This window comes from Fistularia commersonii, chromosome 21, assembly GCF_037954325.1.
Source record: "Fistularia commersonii isolate RoL2024-O1a breed Wild chromosome 21, RoL_Fcom_v1.0, whole genome shotgun sequence".
Lineage (NCBI taxonomy): Eukaryota > Metazoa > Chordata > Actinopteri > Syngnathiformes > Fistulariidae > Fistularia > Fistularia commersonii.
In genome coordinates this window covers 14,566,078-14,586,286 of record NC_141304.1, presented here as the reverse complement: position 1 = coordinate 14,586,286, position 20,209 = coordinate 14,566,078, and the positions used below count along the sequence as shown (strand labels likewise).

The 20,209-nt window shown below is 46.0% G+C and overlaps 2 protein-coding genes across 2 annotated transcripts; both read left to right on the top strand.

Annotated features, from left to right (window-relative positions):
• The first annotated feature begins 62 nt into the window (after positions 1-62).
• Positions 63-11,186, top strand: LOC147222422 (limbin-like). The gene is made up of 23 exons (XM_086168230.1): positions 63-529; positions 1,568-1,640; positions 1,732-1,913; positions 2,302-2,358; positions 2,450-2,636; positions 2,730-2,830; positions 2,980-3,045; positions 3,139-3,273; positions 3,442-3,581; positions 4,373-4,697; positions 4,883-5,122; positions 5,513-5,688; positions 5,820-5,979; positions 6,060-6,236; positions 6,374-6,684; positions 7,672-7,846; positions 8,185-8,328; positions 8,543-8,770; positions 8,865-9,058; positions 9,131-9,218; positions 9,404-9,579; positions 10,234-10,335; positions 10,539-11,186. Exons 1-23 carry the CDS (start codon positions 314-316, stop codon positions 10,918-10,920), a joined length of 4,035 nt encoding a protein of 1,344 aa, XP_086024356.1. The 5' UTR covers positions 63-313; the 3' UTR covers positions 10,921-11,186.
• Positions 11,187-11,519: 333 nt separating this feature from the next.
• On the top strand, positions 11,520-13,558 carry cytl1 (cytokine like 1). Its single transcript, XM_086168277.1, has 4 exons — positions 11,520-11,733; positions 11,802-11,846; positions 12,555-12,701; positions 12,784-13,558. The coding sequence occupies exons 1-4, from the start codon at positions 11,587-11,589 to the stop codon at positions 12,883-12,885; spliced, it is 441 nt and encodes a 146-aa protein (XP_086024403.1). The 5' UTR covers positions 11,520-11,586; the 3' UTR covers positions 12,886-13,558.
• The last annotated feature ends 6,651 nt before the right edge of the window (positions 13,559-20,209 follow it).

Below are 20,209 nucleotides of genomic sequence, written 5' to 3'. Positions count from 1 at the left end.
AAACTAAATTCGAACAATGATTTCAACTGACTTTTACTTTGAAAGGCACTTCCGGAGAAGATGTTCTTGACAAACTTGGGAAAGTGACTTCTTAAGATTTGGGAAAAGTTGGGCTGAAAGACGGGTGGAAACTTGTCTTTTTGGATGTAAATGTTTGTTGTTGTTTTTAGAAAAGTAAATTCAGAATCTAAAAGTTTTGTTTCGTTTTTAACACTCATGCTGTGTTAACTTCTTGGAGGGCTCCTATGGAAATCGGGGACAATGTAGCGAGTTAGCTAGCGGCTCTCCCCGAGAGCGGAGCGAACCAACACGGATGTTTCAGGCGCCTTCGGCCGCGGTAATATGGCCCTTTTTACTCAATATCTCCGTGTTGTTTTTACCCCAAACTGCCTCGTCCTCCCGCTGGTGTCACCGCGTCACCCGACGGGAAACGTCGGCTGCGTGGAGCGGCGGCGGACTCGGACTCGGACTCTGCTCCGGCTGTAACGGGACATCCAGGGATGCGGCTCAGCCTCCACAAACAGGAGAGGTCAGTGGGTTAATGTCAAACAAAAACAAACAAAACAAAGACTGTTAATTTAATGTATGTAAATTAAAATACTGTTCATTTATTATATCTGCACCTCCTACTTTTTTTGCACTCTTGGTTCTATGCTAAACTGCATTTTATTGCTCTGTACTTGTACATGTGCATTGACAATAAAGTGCAATCTGATCTAATCCAAAATACTTGTAGTTTAAAACTATTACGACTACTGTCTAGTTTTCAGAATCAGATTTATTGGTTACACTTGCACAATCTGGTTGCACTGACATGCTGCACCAGCTGCACCACGAGACGTTATGCAGAGTGCAGAATACAAAGTGCAATGTAGTGAAATAACAAAGTAATGTATAATAAAACTATTCCTCCCAACATGAGCTTTTGTGTTGTTGTGGGGGACTGATGTATTCAGCAGTGATGGTTTGTAAGGGAGAAAAGCTCCCGTGTCTGCTTCACTGATCCACACCTCAGATTGAGTGAGAGGTCTGCAGAGATGTTCCTGACTCTGGAGGAGTTCAGGTCCTAAGTGGAGGGCAGTTTGGTGGCTGAAGACGATCATGGAGGTGCATCTTTTCACATGAAGGTTTCAGCTTGCTAAAGAATTAACTTCTCCAAATCTTTTTGGGGCAACTGGACTTGAACACCTTACCTTGAAAGACGTTTAACCTGTCTGTCTTCGTTTCACCTTTTGGATGAGAGGTAAAACATCGTCAAGGGGTGAAATTCAAGTGCAGTTGCCACAAAAAAGTTTTGACAAGGATTAACCGGGATGTATGACAACCGTCATAAACCTCTCGATTTATTTTTGGTTTTGTTTTAATACTCATTTGAGCTGCTTTCACCCCCCACATTCCTTTTGTCACCTGCAAGAAAACCTGGCCATGACTTTTTTGTTTAATTTGTTTAACAAAAATCACGTATTAGGCTGCTAAAATGCCCCAATCTCATCTCTGAAATTAGAATTGCAACATTATTTGCCATTCAAGAATTTTGTCGTAAATCTTCTTTATCTTTTTCAACCAGTGTCACAGCTTCCTCAGGATGCACGACTACCACCACGGCACAGATTGGAAATCTCCTGGACTGCAAACCTTCTGTATGGATACAAGTGTTACTGTATTGTCACATTTAGCTTTTATAATACCACTAACACAAGCCGCTCTAAACCCTTCCACCTTGACCAACAGGTACTATGGAAACACACGGACCCGTCACGTTACCTACAGAAAAGTCTCTGTCCTCCTCCTCGACACCCGGTCCGTGGGGTCACTCCTTATTCAGCCAGTTTAAACACATGTCAAAGGTCTTTCGCCTGCGGAACCGCAGGAGTTCACTTACGCGGTACAACCCCGGCCACACTCTGCCCCAGGTGTGTTTCTGCATTATTAGCAAAGCAGTTATATCACCTTCACTTGGGTATTCTGGTTGCTTCATGTTATACCCATCGGACTGTGGAAAAATAGAAATACACTATCGAGCGCTTTATCATGCAACTACTTATTTGTTTTCTTTGCTTTTCAGAATGAACCCTTTTCATTCGTGGCAGCAATTCTTAATTTGGATTACCCAATAAATTTAGTAGATTTCCTGCGACAAAAAAGACCTACCATTCATTTTGCAAAGAAAAAGCACTTGATAATATTTTAGCACTTAATATTTTAATATTTTTACTTGTTTTTAGTCTGTTCACAATGTATCATGAAATGGCCACGAGTTTTCACATCGCATGCGATCTGTTGATACGATTGCCGCTCCAGGTTCAGACAGTGGTGCCGCCATCCTCCTTTGGGGTCAAATTTCAAAAGTGCGCACAGGTACAACAATAAAATATCTCAAATTTTATAACTTGGCCACACCGAGGAACTGAAGAGCATGACACTTCTGCCCAAATCATGTGGCCCTCAGGTGAAGACTGGCCCGGGTCCTCCCCTGCTGATGTTCTCCCTGGTGATTCACAATATGAGTCCAGCTGGAGGCACCAACTTGTCTCAGGTGGCGATCAGGGATTCCATATTTGGGATAGTTCCCCTAAAATCTGGCGGGACGGTCGTGGAAAGAGGATATCAGGCGTTTGCCATCGATTCATTGTCAGGTTTGTCTGGCCCTCATTCAAATAACTGAAAATAAGGAAATATACATTTGGCAAATGCATTGCTGACCTGACTGAGTGCATTTAACTTTTCAGCTGGATCCCAAATTGTTGTCAATTATACTGCACAAATAATGAGTCATAAGACTGAGGTCCTGGATCTTCCAGCCTTTCTCACCTTCTCTAACCTATCACAGGTATTTTTATTTTTATCAAGCCATTCATCTTTTTTAACATTTGCAGTGTGCCTCTGTTGACCCAAATTACTCATTTATATTTTCCATTCCACATTTGTGGTAGTCGTTGTTGTCACAATAAGAAAAATCTGTCTGTTTTGAACCTGCAGAATGATGTCAGCATGTTCGGTCCACTAAAAGCAAATCTAACTCTGAGGGTGAACTCCACTGACAGGGTGAATATCTCTGCAGTAACTTTGGACTGCACATTCCTTATAATGTGTTCTGTTTTGAGGCATGTCCTAATACATGATTTCTTTTTTTTTTAGATTTATCCCAACCACGGCGTGCATTTTGCCGGATTTGTCGGCGGATTCATCGTGTCTTTGGTCATTCTGATGCTGGGGTTCCTGTTCATGACCCTGATAGGTCCCAGGGCCAGGCTCAGCCTCCTACGCAAAAAGGTATCATTTCAAATGAAATCGGTGTGTTTTAAAACTCGGCTGAGGGACGTTATCATTTTATCAATTTTTTTTTTTTTTTTTAATTTTTAATTTTCAGCATTTTGCTGTATTATATCCCTATGCTACTCCATAGAGATATTTTCAACATGGCATCTTTTCTACCACCAGAGAAGCCAAGGTGATTCCGACCAGGAGTACGCAGACTGCGACATGAGCGAAGCCGTCAAAGACGAAGCGACGTTTGAAGATAAGATCGTTGACATCATGGTGCTAGAGGACCCCCAGAACATGTACCAATCTTTGGAGAAGTGAGTAGACCAGTCAGTGGAAGACCACTGAAAACCTCTTGTGGTTTCTGTTTTTTAAAACAGTATTCCTTTGAAAATCACCATCAAGGGTTACATATGTGCCTAGTGGTTAAACTATTAGTGTTAAATATTAAATGTGGGCACATCTAATTGTTTATACATATGGATGCAGTCTTAAATCTCATGTCATGTTCTGTGAAACACAAATAATACAACATGTATCTAAATCCATTTCTCTCATGGGAGAATTAAGGGAAAGAACGGTCCATTTACTTAAAGGCCGGCTGGACCCCATTTTGCCTCTTTCTTATCATGATTTCACAGTCTCATCCCACTTTCACTTTGTTTGCTGTTGACTAGTCGTTCCACTCTCTTCTATCAAGGCGATGTTTTGCTTCACATTAGTGCAAATGAGTGAGAAGTCTGTGGGCAATGGCGGTGAAAAAGATGGGAGGGGGGTCTCATTTATGAGAGCATAAATGAGCCTCAAGAGAAGCATCATGTTATAGTCACTGGAAATAGCATTTACAGTGCTGATGGATGTTTGCATGAGGAATTAATCTGTTTGGACATTTTAATATCCACTGAGCTCCTTTTCCTTCCAGATGCTAATTCACTGAATTATTCAGGATGAGGAAATAGCAACAATTTCCACTTCCAAACGGTTTCCAATCCAAAATGTTATCATCGTATAACATTAATGCCGCACCCTACCAAATCGACTGATGACAATTTCTGCTTGCCGGACCGCATAACTCATTTCTGGTCATTCCGCGTGTCCTTCCTTTTAGCCTTGAAATGTCAACGCTGCTTCATGCCACCAATAGCCTGGAGGCCACTAGGGTTCAGATCTACAAGGATGTGTTGTCTATCATACTGGCTGACCTGCACGCACGCGGCCAAGCCAGCGGCCAGGCCCAGCAGAGGCTTCTCAGCGTGCTTCACGGACAGCTCCTGGGCATGGAAGGTCGACTGAAGGAGGAGCGAGGGGCCCGCATGGCCGCCCTGGCAGCCCAGTGTAACCTGGAGACTCGGGAAGAAATGGAAGCGGAGCACCACGGTGAAGCGACCGAGAAGGCCCAGGCTGAGCAGCTTTGTCAGCACGCGGATCAGCAGGTAGCGATGACACCTCGGCGTCGCCCGTCTCGGCACAGAAATGCTGCCGAGTATCCGATTGGAATTTATCTCAAAGCGCTGAAGATTTTAATCATTTAATGTCAGGCCTTGAAATAAATTGCTCTTTTAACAGCCATACATTCTATCCATGCTAACCAAAGCATTTGCCTGTTTGCTCTCCGAAGGAGCTCCTCCGTTGCAGCGTCCTGCTGGAGAAGCTGCACAAACTGAACCAGAGTCGGCTCCAGCGCGTCCTCCTGGTCCGACACGAGGAGGCTTCGGCAAAAGTCCAGAGGCAGATCATAGAGTGGAGGCGGGTGGAGCTTCACAAGATTTTCTCCGAGGAACTGGAGGAGGCCACCAAGATGGGCGAGCTGGAGAAGAGCGCGGCGAAAAGTCTACAGCACAGTTACTTTGAGTATCAGGTGAGCGACTAACATAGATTTTTTTTTTTTGTGCCTTGAATGACATGATGGACGTTATCACCGAAATGTAACTTATTTGAAATCAATAGTGATTAAATGACACCGCTGCTGTGTGCATGCATGCAGATGAATCTGGGTTTTAGAATATATTCCCTCACATGCCTTCATTTTATAGATTTTAGATTATTATGCAGGAAAAGTTGTTACCAGTTTCACTGGAATGGTTTGATTTAAAATCACGCCGGATTTGGATGGGGAGTGAATCTGTTTATGCCATTAATCTTTCACCGGGTACTTATTTTGTATTTCTCGAGTGTTGTCTGGTCTTTTCCCTTCCTTAGTAAAGCAGGGGTGTGTTAAAGCGCATATTGTGTCTCTTTCTCCGCCCAGGATCAGCTGGAGCAGGTGTTGGACGTGGTCCTTGCCAATCTGCGCTACGTGCTAGCCGAGCGCCACGCACAGAGGAAGTTTCTGGTGCACAGCCTTCACAGCCTCAACGGTCTCATTTCTGACACTTTCACCGGCACCTCCAGCCACCTGGAGAGCTGGTTCGGTCACATCAAAAGGTCAGGGGGGAAGAAGTCGCTGGTTCTACATCTCAATTCTCATTTGATCAGCGATTAGCTTACATTTTGTTGAACTGTGAGCTCAAAGCTTGTACTGAAGCTAGATATCATGGACGTCTCTTCTCCACTAGAGGGAGCACGGTGTCTACTGAACAGATTGACCAGTTAGAGGAGAAGGCCCAGAAGGAGCTGGTGATGGTGAGGCAGAGGCTGGATGAAGTGCTGAGCCAAGAAAGGAGAGCCATGCGTTGCGGACTGATTAAGAAGAGGAGAGAGCTAATCTCCAATTTGGTGAGGTCTCACATTTGATTTACCTTCCCTCGATACCTGTTGTCGTCACCTAAGTCCGTATGGCTTCGTCGCCGCTCCAGCTCAGGGCCCACAAGCAGAGAGAGAAGGATCTGTTCGGCCTTTCCAAAGACATGGAGGGAAGGATAGAAGTTGACAAACACCTGCACTGTTGGCAGAACTTGCTCACGGCTCACAGCTTGGAGCTCGCCGAGCTCGTCAACAACTTGGACGAGGAAGCTGCCGCCGATATCCGCAAGGTGCCGCGTCCCGAGATGTCAGATACTCCGTTCCGACAGAAAGTTCTCGGCCTTATTACCGTGAAAGAAGCGGAAGACGGTACAGGTCGAGCTTAATTTGAGTTCTTTTTCATTCTGTGAATTCCTGGGTTGTCAAGGTGACCATGCGTGTGATCCAGAGCGCCGTAGCGGAGGTCAAAGCCATTCAGCCCTCCGCAGCCCAGACGCTGCTCACGCTCCTGCCTCCCGGGCCGCATCGCGTGCAGCTACAAGCGGAACCCGAGGCGGGAAGCGGACCGGCCCAGACGCAGGGGGGGAGCGCGGTCCTGCACGGCCAAGAGCGGCTGCATCAGGAAGGGAAGGCGGCTTTACACACCCTCAGCTGCACCAGGGAGGCGCTTCAGGAAGCCATGGAGCGAGAGCTGCAGGAGCAGAGGGAGCTCAGGGCCCACTGCGGAACTTTCTTCAGGTCAGCGGTTCTACCTGATCTCACTGCTCACCCGCTGCAGACGCGTACGCAAAAGCTTTTCCAGTCTGCTGTTCTGCGCTGGATTTATTGATGGCCGTTTAATAAAATCCATTTTTATTTTGTCTTAAATGGTGGCCCAATGGTTGGGAGCTGGAAGCGGAGGACGGTCATATGGTTTTTATTTGTCCTCACTCAGAGAGCGGGATAGAGACAGGGAGCAACAGAGAAGGCTTCGATAATGGATATTGATTTCTAAAACTGTAGCGGGAGCTGCGAGGTCTCTGCTCCGGTATTAGTATGATTATCTCCGAGGGCACATTCTGAAACATATGCTTTATCTGTTATGACATAAATCCTGAAGTGACGACGGGGAGAAGATGCTGAGGCTTATTAGGACGGCTGAGAGCAGGACGGGCTTTGTGTAGAGGCTTTATTTATGATCCCTATTTCATTTGAAAATCTCTAAAGCAGCGACCGTTGCGTTTCTGCATTTTCACTTATCGTTAGAAAAATACCAACAAATCACATTATTGGAATCCGGCTCTATCAGCTTTGACTAATCATAAAATGAATGCTTTCAGTTGTTTGTCTGCTTAAACGTATTAGGCTTTATTAAAAAATCGGAATTAAATCGACTTAGATATATTAGCGCGCGAGAGCATGAAAGACAGACGCAAATTGAAATGCTAACTTGAGACGAGGACGGCTCCGTCAGAGGACACCGACGGAAAGTCGGCAAAGTCAGTCAAAGAAAGTTCCCTGGCTAAATCTGCGTTCTGGAACGCACTGTTGATGGCTGTGACTGTCTTCGGTGGTGGAAAAATAGATATCTGTAGATCACTTGCCACTGAAATCACATATTAGCTGTGCTGCTCGAACCCTCCGTATGACTGATGAAATAGAAAACAGCAGGTTTCTTGGATCCCCGGCCGCCCGGGCAGGAAGAACCCCGTGTGTTTATCCGTCCGGTTTCTGTTTGGCTCTCAGGTGTTTATGCTTATCCCAGCTGACCATGTCTGAGGACGAGAGGCTGAGAATGAAGCTGGAGTTCCAGAAGTGCCTTTCAGTGATGGACCGCTGCTTGGTTTTGCCCCACGCCGTCTCCAGAGCCAAACTCCACAGGGCGCTGGCAGCTTGGAGGAAGGACGGCGAGCAGCGAATGGTGAACACGTTATTTGCATCCGATGGAAATCTGTTTACGTGTTTCCTTTGGCCGTTACTTCACGTTGTTTTGAATTTCTCCACGATACAACCCCGGAGGTCATTCGAACGGAGGAAACCACATGAATCAAACTGCAGCGACAGATAATGGCGTATTGAATGTTTTCGCAAATGAGAGACGGTGAAAGACGACCGCAAGTGCAAACCTCAATGAAATCAGCCCCAATTGTGCGGTAGCTGGACGAGCGTGCACCCAGAGCGGTTGCATTTCTAATCACATCATAACAGCGCGCCCGGAGTCGTTTCTAAACCGCTCTCTGGATGTTATGTTTTTCGCAGATGAATCCGCAATCCAAGGGGAAATCCAGCGAGGCCAGTCAGAGAGCAGACACATGTGACCTGTTCCTTTTCCAGAAAAAGCTAAAAGACAGGATACAACTATTTGAGAAGGAGAAGGAGATGGAGAGCAGCTTTACAACCAAGGTAGGGGAGGGTTTGGCAAAATTTGGATTGAAAAGTTCACAAGGTTTTTTTTCTTGTATAGGATGTGTTAAAAACCAAGAAGTGGTCAATGTATACATTTCCTTAGGAAACAATGGCAGAGTCTTGGACGCTCTCTACGCCGCATCCCCTGTCCGAACGCCAGGCGTTCTGAGCCCAGACAAGATGATTAATCGCATCATTTCCATCTTGGCAGGTCTTGGAGGAGATGGGGAGGGAGAGAGAGCGCGAGCTGCACTCCCAAGCGGACAGCCTCGCCGTGCAGATGGCTACCCTTCATTACCAGAAGGCCGAGAGGAGAACCAAGGTCTTGGAGACATCCAGAGCCTTGCTCACCCTGCACGGCCTGCTCATTCGCCACCTCAGGGAGGGGAAGAGCCTGCAGAGACAGGAGCTGGCCCAGAGCATACAGACCTACTGCGCGGTAGGAGATACTCCGCTGACGTGATCGGGTTTCATCTCGTACTTCTGCGTATGTTCTCTGAGAAGAGCTTCCGGTGTGGCTGTGACTGCCGCAGGGCCTGGAGGAGGCAGAGCGCCGGCTTCAGAAGGAGACCAGAGAGCTGATCGGCTCGACGACCGAACCGGAGTTCGATCGGACGCGCGACGAAGACGAGGGGCTGTTTGAGCTGCGGCAGGACGCCCGGATGCTGTCCATCCTCCAAGAGGCTCTCTACAAGCGCCATCACGTGGCCGAGCTGGTGAACGAAAGGTGCGTTCGCGCCGACGACCGCCGGTCGACTCCGGCCCGTCAGCATCTCAGTGTGAACTCCGCTGTTTTCAGGTCGCGCGAGACGACGGCCGACGTTCAAGTCATGGAAAATTTGAAAGAACAACTGGAGCTGAAGAGACTTTACGCAAACTGCGATCAGGTCCAACCCAGAATCTTCTCATAAATAATCGGTGACATGGAGAAAAACAAAAAAAATGCAGTTGTGGTTTCCCAGTCTGTGCATGCGTGCGAGCGTTTGTGCGCGTATTCCTGCTGGCTGAAATAACAAATACACAACTGCACACTAAGGGTTCCTTTTTCCGCCCGTTTCTTTTTTCCCGGCAGGACGTGGTATTTGCTTCTCAGCTGATAAGACAGACTCAGGTGTCGGTGGAGGTTCTCCTCGAGGCCCTGCGTCTTCTCCTCCCCACCCTGCCCGAGAGCGAACTCCTGTCCATAACGGACGCCCTCTGCCCCAAATCCGCCGCCGCCGCATCGCCCGCGGAGGACGAGCCCACACGGTAAACGCCGTCTTCCGAGGCCGACGTCCCCCTGCCGCTTTTAACGCGTCCACGTACCTGGTTTCCTCCCGCCGGTTGAAATTGATTTACTGGACTGTTGTTTCTCTTGGGCCGCTCCGTTTTAGAAAATAACTGTAGATTGTCAAATTGGATAAAAAAGAAAATCTTCTCCTCCTGAGCACGCGGCCAAAATCAAATTCAGGCAATTCCAGCTCTGCGGTTTGAACAAGTATTTCAGTGAAGTCACAGTGAAAATAAAGCCGCTTGAAAGTCATCCAGAAACTTGAGTGAAAAAAAAAAAAAGTACCAACACAGTTTCAACAAGATATATTCTCCCCCAGCCAAGATAAAGATGGTTTTACTCATCATTTAATAACGTCTTGCTCCCGCTGAGTCCGGATCGCGTTACCGACGACCGATTCCCCGCGCATGAGGTCTTTTTGGAATCGGGGCAGTGTTAGCAAACAAAAAAAAACGGGGGCAGCAAAACACTCGAGGCCCGTTCCTCTCCTTTTGTTTATTAGTCGGACCCCGTTTCTGAACGCTCGGGTGTTTTTCAGAGGTGGTTCTTCAGGAGGCGAGCGTCCTCACAAAGTGACAGGATGTCGACGCGTCCCCTGCAGATGCTCTTGTCACACCTGCCTTTCTCACCAGGTGCGCCGCCGCTTCGACCCGGCTGCTCCCCGCCAAACTGAGGGAGGAGGTCGTGCACGGAGGCCTGCTGGATTGGCCCGGCCTCTCTGCAGAGGGGGGGAAGTGAGTTCAGCACATTTCTCTTGTTTTGCTACCGACTGCCATATTATTATGACTTAATGTCTCACTATTGTCACGGGCGATTTAGCTCTGCGGTCGCCGGCGTCATGCGCAAATCCCTCAACAAACCCAAATATGTATTTCATCAGGGGACAGACCACATAAATTAGATATCGCAGTCGAGTTAACAGTAGCTCCTTTGTCAGGGTCCTGGAAAGGAGGAGAAGTCTGATGGAAAAACTGCTTCCCGTTTCCGTCCCCCCGGCTCCGGGAGACGCCGGAGTGAAAGCGCCGGAGGACGGTTGTCCGGGAGCGCCGCGGCCCGGGGGCAGATCCGCGCCGCAGCAGGCGGACGCCGGCGATGAAAGCGCGGCGGAGGCGGAGGAGGGAATCTTACGCCGCTCCGACGCGGAGGACTCCATGAAGACCGCCGACGCCTCCGAACCGGCCAGCCGGGCCGCCGGCCAGAAGCTCTTTGTGTTTCGGGACCAACCAGAACCACGGGACCGGGCTTACTCCAAGAGGAAAAGGAAGAGGAACTTCCTCAACCTGAAAAAGTGCTCGGTGGCTCCGACACAGGCGCCCTGAAGGTGGAACCACGGTCTTCCGGGTCACGGTGAATTCTTGATGAAATCTCCTCGTCTCGGCAACCGGACTTGAATTGCTTCGCGTGAAGACGCTTCACCCCTCATTCGGGAGGGTCCTTCAGCCTCAGGGCTGAAACATCTCTTCAAGTGAAGAATTTCAAGTCCAGTTGGCGAGACAAGAAGAACACACCCCTATGTATCCATCATTAAAAAGAACATTTCTGTACTTTTATAGTCAGTTTTTGAATAAAGCCAGCTCAGATGGTCTTCCCTCTGCGTTCACAAGGACTTACTTGCCAACTCTTTGAGATGATTGTGGTCTTCAGTGTGGCTTTGCAAAAGGGATGGTGGTCTAACAATATAAATATGATATATATAACTATGATGTAAAATGACATATATCATTTTCTGGTGAAAACAACATGTTAAAGTGATATAAGAAAAGTTTTCCAGCCTCAGATTAGCGCGTTTACGGTTCCGGTGGGAGGAGGAGGAGGGGGAGGAGGAGGGTTTTGCGCGCAAAACAACGCGTCTTTTCTCTCCGGGAGCGCGCCGAGCGCCGCTCCTCCACGTCATCCACCCCTCCTCCTCCTCCCCCCTCCGCCTTTAACCCGCCGCCGGTCCTCCTCCGCCGCTACTCGGGAACCGACGGAACCCAGGAGCCGACATGCGGCTGGGACTCGCCGCCCTGGCCTGCCTCCTGTGCGCCGTGCGCCCCGGAGGCTGCGCGCCGCCGACCTGCTACTCCCGGGCGCTCGGCCTGAGCAAGGAGGCGATGGCGCTGCTGGAGAAGATCCACAACTTCCACCGCACGGTAAGAAACCGTCTCCCACCTCCGGATGTTCATCGGATCCCTGTTTATTTTGGGGTTTTTTTTTGCAGAAACCCTGCGCGGAGATCCTGCCGACCATCTTCCTGGACGTGCATGTAAGTCCCACGCAGGTGCAACTCAAATGAAAATGTGTTGAAAATAAGTTGTGGAAAAACTGCTTTTATTAGTAAATTTGCTGCAGACAAGAACGCGCTCTTTGAGGCTCTGCGCGCACATGGTCTCCTTGGTGATGTGCGAGTCGCGGACGAACCGTCCGAAATTCGAGTCTTTTACTGATTCATCGGCTCTATTAACTCGTTCAGTGATTCGTCTCTTGCTACTGCAGGCTGGCTGGCGAGCTAACAGCAAAGAAGAGACTGTACATAAGAATAAGAATAACAACAACTTTATTTATTCTGAAGGATTGTTGTGCCAGAGTTTCAAGTAAAACATAACTATAATAGATAATAATAGGAAGGAGTGTCAAAGTCAAGGCTATAAAGTGTCATACATGTCACATGTATGACTGCATTTGATGCTAATAATACATTTAAAGCGACTCAAGGACACCGTGCAGACATACATATGCACAAAATACAGATTTCAAAGGAACAATAGAAGTCAAATGAGTCATTGTTATGGCCTAGTGTACAGCAATGAGTTGCGAATGAAGAACCGCACCGCTCACGAACGACTCGTTGATTCAAACGACTCAAAGACACGATTCTCTTGGTCGGGTGTCTCATATGAACTGGAGTCGGTAAAAAGAATCGACTCCCCATTCATTTTCGAAGACGATGACGACGATGACGGTGTCTCTTTAGAACTCTTGCATCACAACAAAACTCCGAGACTTCTTCTACGTGCTGCTGAACCACCCCGACCAACACTGCAGGGAGCGTCCCAGGATGGTGGTGCTCAAGCGTAAAATCCAGAACTTGTACACCATCATCACCAGGCTTTGCTATCGGGTGAGAACATCCCGGAGGTGCTGCGGCGCGTGCGGTCCGAAAAGACGGGTGGCGTGACCGCTCGTTCTGTTTGCTTTGGCAGGACTTGGTGTTCTTCACAGACGACTGCAGGGCGATCGACACCGGACACGTCACCCCGCACTACGCCGAGGACAGGCTGCAGCTTCTGCAGGAGGAGAGATAGGCGACACGCCGCGCATCCCGACACTCGCACAGATGCAATATGTTTCCCGGTCCGACGTGCACCCATCGCCGTTCATTAGACGCGTCTCGGGCTCAGCGCCTGTTCCGGGTTGGGTGGCTGCTGCTGCCGCCGCCGCTGCTTCTGCGGACTCATGATGGTGGACATGTGTGGTTGCATTCCAGCATAGAGCGCAGAACTTTCCACAGGAAATTTGCTGAATGCCAACCATGCCGGCGAAACCTTAAAATAATAAACCAATAAGAAATGCTTGTGTGACGGGGCTTTAACGGCTGCTTACTTACCAGGGCTGATCAAAGGTTTGTGTGTCATTAAGAGAAACACGGCGTGTTGCCATAACCTTTGGGCAGACTAGCGCGTCTAAGAGGAGTATTATACTGCATTTTGTAAACACGATGTTGAACATGTCAAAAATAAAATGTCCCCGGTTCAGACTTTAAACTGTAAACTGAAGCCATGCCAATGTTGCTGCTTGTACTCCAGCCCACATACTTCTACTTTTTCTTGGCCTCAAAAGGATAGAAATGAAAACGCTCTTAGTGTAATAGATGAAAACATTCCCGTTTTCTCCAGTATACCCTTTTGCCTGTTTTGCTTGGTTGCGGTACGTGTGTGTATGTGTGTGTGTGTCAACACATGTAATAAACCTTTCCTCTGTGTAAACTTTGAATTTTTTTATTGGGTTGCTTTTTAAAAATCGATCGCCCCCGAGCGAAGTTTGATTGTGCTTTTTTTTTTTTTTTTATTTCATTATCTTGTCACGTTACAGAATATATATACACTGCTCAAAATAATAAAGGGAACACTTAAAAAAACACATCCTAGATCTAAATGAATGAAATATTCTTATGAAATACTTTGCTCTTTACACAGTTGAATGTGCTGACAACAAAATCACACAAAAATGATCAATGGAAATCAATTGTATCAACCCATGGAGGTCTGATTAGGAATCACACTCAAAATTAAAGTGTAAAAACAAACTCCAGGCTGATCCAACTTTGATGTAATGTCCTTAAAACAAGTCCAAATGAATCTGTGTTGCTTCCTGAGTGGACACTATGATTTCACACAAGTGGGATTGACTTGAGTTACATTGTGTTGTTCAAGTGTTCCCTTTCTTTTTTTGAGCAGTATATATGTGTGTTTGTGTGAATGAAAGGAACCCGGGTGGAACGGTGAGGCTACGGGTCTACAGTGGAGATCAAGAAGTTGGAGGATTTCAAGTACCTTCCAGAGCATGGGAGAATCTGGAAAAGAGGTAAAGAAATGGTTTCGAGCAGGTTGGAATGGGTGGAGAAAAGCGTCAGGGTTACAAAGAGATAGCAGACTATCAGCCAGAATGAAAGGAAAGGTGGAGGAGACAGTGGTGAGATGGTCTACAAACAGCGACAATGACCAGAAGACAGGAGGCAGAGTTGGAGGTCGCAGAGATGAAGATGTTGAGGTTCTTTTTGGGAGTGACCAGGATGGATCAGGATCAGGAATGAGTCCATCAGAAGGATGACACATGGTTATATGTTGTGGAGAGAAGGTCAGAGATGGTTGGGTCATGGACAGAGCAGGGAGAGTGAATATATTGGTACATGGATGCTGGAATTGGACGTCTAGAGGAAGGCCAAAGAGAAGATTGATGGATGTAGTGAGAGAATATGAAGTTACAGAGGAGGAGAAAGAGAATAGGGTTAGATTGAGAAGGTTGATTCGCTACGGAGACATCTGAAGGGAAAAGCACAAAGGAAAAGAAGAATTTGTCACAGGGGTGCAAGACATGTATGACTGAGAGAGTGATGACTGAGATGGGGAAGATCCGAATAGGAGGTTGCTGAAGGTGAAGCGGCCAGGCAGGAGGTCTTGAGGAAGACCAAAGAGAAGATTGATGGACGTCGTGAGAGAGGACATGAAGGTAGTTGGTGCCAGAGAGGAGGATACAGAGAATAGAGTTAGATGGAGAAGGTTTAGTCGCTGTGGTGGAAAGGAAAAGTAGAATCTTGTCACACTGACCTTGTCAAAATGTAGTTTAAAAAAAAAAAAAAATCGAAGGTAAAAACCCTTCTTCAAAAGTCAGGGATGATTAAAAAAAACACCCTGACATCTAGAGAGAGAAAGAGAGGAAGTGATAAAATATTAACTCCTCTGCTCTTAAACGTTTGCATCCTTGCCGTTCATTGGTTCTGCGTCTCAGCGGTCTCTGGCGCCCTCTATCGGTAGGATTGCATATGGACGCGTCTCAGGGGCCGTGCAGACACTCCATGTCTCATTTGCATTTCCTAGGCCAAAGTGTTTCACACTTAATCCTTCACTGTCTATTTAATACCACTACATTTAAACTGATTAAAATTCTACAGGCCGCATCACGAGCCCCTTCTTTATCCCAGACGATGATCCTCTGCCGAACACAAATCCTGTCCAGCCGTTGCGGGGGGGGGGGGGGGGTCACTTTGTGAACTTGGTGAATTCCACACGAATCACGGAGGGAAAGCCGGAGCGGTCGTCCTTGGAACCGAACATTCCCGGTTCGATTCCCGCGGCCTCTCCTAGCGTCAGCGAGACGTCGAACCACTTACCGCTCATCCGTGACGGGGTCGATGTGCTGAACGTAGAACCGAATGCGACGAAGAAAGGGGTTTCTGTTTCTAAATAAAAGGATCGAAGGCCGTAGGGTCGCCTTCGCGCTGCGGCGTGACGGCACGAATGAAAGATTAATCCTGCTGGATCCAAACTCGACAGCGTGTCTGACAAAAAAAACCTTCGATGATCTGAATGCATTTTGCCGGCGGTACTTAAGCGTTTATTGTGTAATGGCTCTCAGCTGCTTTGTCGATAAGAGTTGTCTCGTTATTTTCAAATATCGGGAGTGAAAAGGGCAGAATTGGTGGGGCGTCGAGCATTATTCACCGCCGGCTAATGAGGTCCAGACTGTCTGTCGAGACAGCGCGATCCGACGTTCAATAAAACTAACTCGGTTACGGCCAAGTCGGCATCCGTTCAGTTGCGGCGCGAGTCGATAATCTTGATATATTTGATTAAACCAAATGGCTGATCGCCGGAGCCGGTGACGTCCGTCCCATCGGCCCCGACCTGCTCGTGCCAACTGGATACGATATTTAGCCGCCGATGAAACCCAAAGAGGCCTTTAGAGAGGACGCCTTTTTTAAAGATCAATGACTAATTGAGAGCGTGAGCGGATAAAGAAAAGCCGTCGAGAAACGTAGCTCGCCACGGCAACGGGTTAAATAACAGAAACGCTTCTGATCTAATTGGCCCTTTTTGAGGTTTTCACTTGTTTATTTTTATTTTCCATGTAGTCGCTCCACTTCAGAACGGAAACAGGGCCGAGAACAGAAGACAAGGAAACAGAGTTGAAGATTTAAAGCGTATACATAGACATATGATGGTTCATTTACAGTATGATAGAGTAATGATGATTTATCCAGGCCAAGTCACCGCGGTATTAGATGTTTAAAGATTTATCTGACCCAAAGCTAATCACTGACGTTATTTCATCTACTTCTGTCAGTTTAAACACGGCCTCTGAAATGCCGTTTGGACAGGCAAAGACTGCGTAATCCTTCATTCCGCAGCTGCACCGCAGCTCCGCGATTAAATATAATCTCCATTATTCGAGGAGTTACGGTCCATCATTGTGATCAATCACATGCTCGGGGTTGTAAAACCATCTCTTCCTCTCCCATAAAGGACGAGCAGAGAGCGTCTGAACCCACATTCTCAACCTCCCCTTCTCGTGATATAACGGTATAATCGACACGGATTCCGCCGGCCTTCAGTTAAATATGCATTCTGAAAATGCTTTCGGGATGCCTGAGTATTGACAGATGGTTTGTACATTCTGCTGCTGGCTACTTTTCCTTTCCTTTTTTAAAAAAAATAACCTAAAATGAATACACTGCACATGATTTGACATTATTACGATTCGCCACAGGGTGGCGCTGTTTCCCAAGATTCACTTCTTCCCTATTGTTTTTGTTCACAACTGGCATTATTCATACACTGCATGGACATGACTGATTGCTCTTTGTTGAAGCATGCATGTCCAATAAATAATTATAACCGAAAAACATCAACATTTGCGGCTTGGACATCTAAACGGATCACGGGTTGGAAGACCCCTTGTTTCTATAGCAACAGTGTGAAAGGTAGACACTTAGAAATGTGCCGTTTCTGAAAAGATCTATCTTTTGAAAAGACGCAGGAAAGCCGTGTGCGAAGGAGGATCGTCTTTATCTGAGCGTAAACTTTTCAAACTGAATCGACCGCCATTTAGGCGGTTTGCTCATACGGACGGCACCGCGCATTCCTCTTTAAAATACTTTAAGCCTTAGAAACACAGACTGAACGGCATATTAATCATTTAATAGCTTATTGTCCGAGCGTCGTTTTGGTCCGTGGCGCAATAAGCAGGATTTCTTGTTGTTCCAGGAATCTCGTCTTTGCTCCTCTAAACCATAATCAGGTTCTGAACACAGCTAATTAACTTACCCTGCAAAAACAAAAAATGTAGGCGGCTACAAAATGTGCTTATAAAGCTTAATCGCTGTGCTTTTTGATAATAATTACAGGGCTGCAGAATCCACGTTATTTTGTATCATTAAAGCAAAATTAAAACGGAACATTTATACTGCAGGCATCCAGGTAATTTAGCCGTTTTATATTCTACGACAACGCAAGAAAAATTTGAAATGCTTCGTCGTTAAAAAATAAATAAAACTTCGCCGAGGGGGCGACAGTAATCATTCTCTGCTTTGTTGAAATAAATTAGCTCGTATAAAAGGACGGATCAGAAGCCTGTTTACATTGAAGGACCAGCGATGCCGTTTGTGATTCAGTTTAGTTTATGGGTGTTTCAGGCAATTTTCCATCACATTTAGCACTTTTATTGCATCTTAAAAAAAACATTGCCTCATTAGGAAATGTTTCCATGCCTAATTTCCAATCGACGGTTGGATGCGGCTCCACACTATAGGTGTAATTACGCTCCTCATCAGATCTAGCTGTGGATAGATGCCTTTGTTATAGAGTGTAACTCACGCTCACAGACACACATCGGCATGGAAATACCCTTCTTATAACAGAATGCATCTCAGGGGTTATCGGTTGTTTCATTCGCTGATCACAAGGAACGCGGAATAAAAAAAAAACGAAACGGATGAGGGAGGTTAAAATGCTCCGTACTTTTCTGACCCTCTATCTCGGCCTCCACAGGATCAAAAGCATTTCCTTCATCTTTACTTTTTTTGCAAACCGCGGGGCCGTGACTTTTCAGCAACCTTTTCTGATTTAAACTAATCAGCTAACAATTGTTGATCATTTAAAAGCCGTGGCTTTTCTATTTTCTTTTACACCAGATATCTGGTGCTGACTGATTCCGAGCGGGACATTATTCGGTTGTTTGAGGGGGTAAAAAAACTGACCCTGGATGGCCAAAGGTCAAACAAACAGAATGTTACAGTGCCCTCCAGTGGACTTGGGTCACCAAATATACAAATGTAAGGATTTTATAGTCTCGGTTCCAAACTAATGAGACCATTTTAATTAAATGCGTCAATATAAACATGTTTTATCAACATTATTGTGCGCTGCAGCTGCCCGACCGCTAAATGTTACAAAATCCCAGAGCAAATTTAGCGTGCGTGTGTTCAGAATGGGGGAAAATATATTTAATGCGTGTAAAGACGGCCAATAAAGTCTAACTGGACTTGTATTTATACGCTGTCGACTTTTTACGATCGTTTCTAAAACCGACAGAAATATTTGTAACATGTCATTGCTTTAATATTACCCTGTATAAGAACATCTGTTTCTTTGTGGGGTTGTTTTTATGGATTTCAAGGGGGGGAGGAGGGGATCTATCTTCTGCACACTGAGTTCTAGCATAATGACAGGATTTGCAGGCGTGGCGGAGGGACACAGCTGTGATGCGGCCGGAAACCCGCGTTCGGCGGATTAATCTCATTTAACGTGTTTCACGGAAACGTTAATTTAACTTCCGGAAGTCATATTCGACCGGCTCGGCGAGTACCGACAAAACAAAAAAAAAACGAAAAAAAAAAAAAAAAAAAAGGACAAAAACAAAATTACTTCATTGTCTAGTTTATTATTTTATGTTATTTTTTTCCTTCGTCTTAGAGTTTCAGGTCTAAATTAAATCCAATAAATAATGTTGTCGTCACGGCAATATGCTACGACACGTCAAGGCGGTGTACTAGCTTAACACCTGAAATAAACATTAGAGTTTTTTAATTTACTTTGCTGATTTACTTGTGAAATCTCAAGAGAGTGACCTACTTTCACGACTGAGTTCATAATAGTCCCCCCCGTAGTTTGTTTTACAGTCACCCATGTCGAACTACGACTCTTTTTAAGAATAATAATCCCAAATTGTAGTTCTTATCTGTAGCCGGAAGGTGGCGCTACGAGCCGGGAAATCAGACGGCAAATACCGGCTTCATTTCTGTATTATGGCGTGAGTGGATTATTTTTACTTTCACGATGGGAAGACGTCTCCCGTGGAATCGAAAGGATTCATCCAAGGTAAGACCGGAGACGGTTAACTGAAATAGCTCGGTGCTTGTTTTAGCGCAAGCTAATGTTTGGACTACATTTACCATCTCGCAACAGGCGACATATTAGAAGTACGTTATAAATATTAAAGGAAGTAAAGTTAGGTATTTTCAAACTTTATAGTTAAAATAGAAAAAAAAGAATAAATTAATCGGCTGTTATTGATGAATTGAAATTTAATTTAATATTATGAATTGTTTATAAAATGTTAGCAATGTCTCAGAGGAGACGTGGCCCGTGTTAAGTATTACCGCCTGTTGCGTTGCCGTGATTGTTGTGTGTTTGTGTTCGACAACCTCGGTCGAATAATTATTCTGAAATGTAATTTAAACACAGTTTAGAGGGGGGATAAAAAGAATATTTGTCAATCTGCGTTGATAAAGGAAAAGCGGTAATAACCGCTTCGCCTTTTTATATCACCCGGCTTCCGGTAATCTCGTGCGCGATACAAACTATTGTTCTGTGCTCGCAAAGTCTCGCGTGATTTACGTTTCTCGCCCCCGCGGCCGTTTGTTGTTAACACTCAATATTAAACATAATATATTAATTGTAATAATAAGCTTTAACAAGGTAAAGCTGTGTCTTTGAGTGAAAAACCCTTGTTTTGCATATTCCCCTTAAAATAAAATGATTGCATGTGGGTGCTGAGGAATATGAAATATAGCGGTGCCTAACAATAACGACAACAATAATAATAATAATAATAATAATAATAATAATAATA